The sequence below is a fragment of the Mandrillus leucophaeus genome, unplaced genomic scaffold, assembly GCF_000951045.1.
Source record: "Mandrillus leucophaeus isolate KB7577 unplaced genomic scaffold, Mleu.le_1.0 Scaffold291, whole genome shotgun sequence".
Classification (NCBI taxonomy): Eukaryota; Metazoa; Chordata; class Mammalia; order Primates; family Cercopithecidae; genus Mandrillus; species Mandrillus leucophaeus.
This window is the reverse complement of record NW_012103043.1, coordinates 1070437-1073563: the sequence shown is the minus strand read 5'-3', so window position 1 is coordinate 1073563 and position 3127 is coordinate 1070437. Positions and strand designations below refer to the sequence as shown.

General features: G+C 55.3%; 1 protein-coding gene across 2 annotated transcripts in view; it reads left to right on the top strand.

The window, feature by feature from the left end:
* The window catches only part of TXNRD2 (thioredoxin reductase 2), a 64055-nt gene that overhangs the window by 20152 nt on the left and 40776 nt on the right, over positions 1–3127 (top strand). For both annotated transcript variants that reach the window (XR_001006678.1, XM_011986024.1), the window contains exons 3-4: positions 796–940; positions 1584–1658. Coding sequence is in view for 1 of the 2 variants with exons in the window: in XM_011986024.1 (XP_011841414.1) it covers positions 855–940; positions 1584–1658 (161 nt within the window). In the remaining variant the exon portion in view is untranslated. The remainder of the gene's footprint in view (positions 1–795; positions 941–1583; positions 1659–3127) is intronic.

The following is a 3127-nucleotide window of genomic DNA, read 5'->3' as shown; positions in this document are numbered from 1 at the left end:
AGTCTCGCTCTGTTGCCCAGGCTGGAGTGCAGTGTTGCAATCTCGGTTCACTGCCAACCTCTGTTACCTGGGTTCAAGTGATTCTCGTGCCTCAGCCTCCTGAATAGCTGGGACTACAGGTGCATGCCACCACACCCAGCTAATTTTTGTATTTTTAGTAAAGACAGGGTTTCAATTTAGTTGGCCAGGCTGTTTTTGAACTCCTGACCTCAGGTGATCTGCCCGCCTCGGCCTCTCAAAGTGCTGGGATTACAGGTGTGAGCCACTACACTACACCGGCCTAAATTTTTTTTTTTAATTAAAAATAGAAATAGGCCAGGCATAGCGGCTTACATGTGTAATCCTAGCACTTTGGGAAGCCGAGGTGGGTGGATCACCTGAGGTCAGGAGTTCGAGACCAGCCTGACCAACATGGAGAAACACCATCTCTACTAAAAATACAAAATTAGCCGGGCGTGGTGGCGCATGCCTGTAATCCCAGCTATTCAAGAGGCTGAGGCAGGAGAATAGCTTGAACCTGGGAGGCGGAGGTTGGGGTGAACGGAGATCACCCCGTTGCACTCCAGCCTGGGCAACAAGAGTGAAACTCCGTCTCAAATAAACAAATAATTAAAAGAAAAAAAACAACTTTTTATTTTTGAGTACAGTTATAGAGAGCAGATTCATGTGGCATGTCAACTGGGCCCTTTTAGAGTTACAAAGCAACTTAAAGGAATTCCAGACACTCTAGAAGAACAGGGAAGCCTTTAGCAGTCACCTGAACATAAATTCAAATGTGCTCTTCCCACGTCCCAGGCACCCGGTGGGGCCTCGGTGGCACCTGCGTCAACGTGGGCTGCATCCCCAAGAAGCTGATGCACCAGGCGGCACTGCTGGGAGGCCTGATCCAAGATGCCCCCCACTACGGCTGGGAGGTGGCCCAGCCCGTGCCGCATGACTGGTAAGGACCTGGCGCCGTGGCATTCTGGTACTTTTCTTCTACTCTTGGGTGGAAGAGGAAGAGGGGGCTTATCCTCCAGGAACCCTCACAGGGAGTGCGCCCTAGGATGGGTTTCTCAGCCAGGGGCGACTCTGCGCTGTCTGTTGCAGACATTTGGGAGTATCTGGAGACAGTTTTGGTTGTCACTGGGAAAGCATTTGATCCCCTTCTGTGGGGAGCTCAGGGATGCTGCAACCGTGCACAGCACAGCCCCACCAAGAACAGTCCATCTCCAAGGCCTGGAATGCGGGGTGGGAGGCCGCTTTAGCTGAGTTCTTTTGGGAAGGGGACCACGTGGTCCAGCCACACCCACAGTGGCTCAGATAGGCTCTGCCTGCTGTGAGTAGCCTTTGGGGCACAGAGCAGCTGCATCTGGATAGCCGTGGGTCAGAGCCCCTGTTTTCTGTGAGTCCAAAGGTCCATAGCCCCAAGCCTGGGACAGGCGGTGGCGCATAGGGATGGATGTCACGTTTTGCCACCTTTCAAAGCACTCTTGTTTTTTGATATTTCTATGAACGTACCATTTGAATCTAATAGTCCACTGTGAGACCCTGCAGCTAACACCTGTGTTGTGACTTTTACATTTTGTTTTGTGTTTTTACAGGAGGAAGATGGCAGAAGCTGTTCAAAATCACGTGAAGTCCTTGAACTGGGGCCACCGTGTCCAGCTGCAGGACAGGTACTGAAGCTCTCTTGGGGAGTGGGCCGCCCTCTGGGCCTTCTCCCGAGCGTTTCGTGCCTGGACACACACTTACTTACTGTGCAGAGCACGCCCTGGCAGGCTCTGGGGATTCAGGTCCTGCTCAGGGGTGGGGATGAGGACAAGGAGCAGACGGGAGTGACTGCAGGAGAAGGGGAGACTGCCCTTTGATGCTGAGGACAGCCTGGAGGTGCTGCCAAGGAACAAGTGAGGCCACATTGGCAGAATGGCCAGAGCCCAGGGCTGCACAGGGAGGAGGCGCTTGGGGCTGGGAGGCCTCAGGCCAGAGAGCGTGGACACGACTGGGCCTGGGGCTGATAAGTGGTGAGGGCCATCCCAGTGGCAAGCCCCCACCCCGTGAACCCCCGTCTTACTGTACACCTCCAGCTCCTTGGGTGTGGGTGCAGGGGCCTGGTGCTTTCCGCTAGAGCAAATGTCCCTACTTGGTCACTGTTCCTGTCAGCTCCTGGGGGATCTCCAGCACAGAGGCTGATGCTCCTTGGGCCTGCAACCTTCTCCTGGGGCTCAGCTGCCAGCACAGCAGATGCCTGAAACTGGTACCACCTCAGGCCCAGCCTTTCTCCCGGGACTGTGGCACTGCCTGTGCCCCATGGGCTGTGGAGGGGACAGTGGTCCTGCAGAGGTCTAGTGGCTCTCCTCATGCACCATTTGCTTGGCCCCAGGCGGGGTCTTCCTGGGGCTTCACAGCAGGCAGCAGTTTTGTGCCCGCTAAATCCAGGAAAGAGAAGCCAGGAAGCCAACTGCTTGCCCTCCACCTGGGCTTCACGAGCTCTCCCGCTATCCAGGGAGCTAAGCTACATTGTGCTGTGGAGTTTCTGCTTTGCTCTGTGGGGCTCTGTATCCCCTGGTGCAGTTTCCTGGGGGCAGCAGGCTCTGCCCTCCTTCCTCCCTGCCCTGGGCAGCTCCTGGGCGGGCACCAAACAGGCCCAGCCCACTGCTTGCTCTGGAGCCACCAGCAGAAGGAGGCTGGGGTGCACCTGGGCTGTTTCTGCTTTTTCACTCTTCTGAAAAGTGCTGCCGTGAGCATTGTGTGGCTGTGTCCCACAGCTGCTTCCTGGCTGTTGAGGTGATTGAAGGGCTCTTGCTATGGGAACTTCATGCACCTCAGACAGCCCATGGAGGCGCAGGCTTGCTGGTGGGGAGAAGGCAGACTCAAGCAGGAGGCAGAGCCTTCCCAGAACCCTTTCTGCTGCACGGTCCTTTTGTCATTAGAAAGTGTCGGTCGGATGCGGTGGCTCATGCCTGTAATCCTAGCATTTTGGGAGGCTGAGGTGGGAGGATCACTTGAGCCCAGGAGTTGCAGACCAGCCTGAGCAACATAGTTTTGTTGCTACATGTCCCTACAAAAAATAAAATGAACTAGCCAGGTGTGGTTGCCCATGCCTATAGTTCCAGTTACTTGAGACGAGGCTGCTGTGAGCTATGAT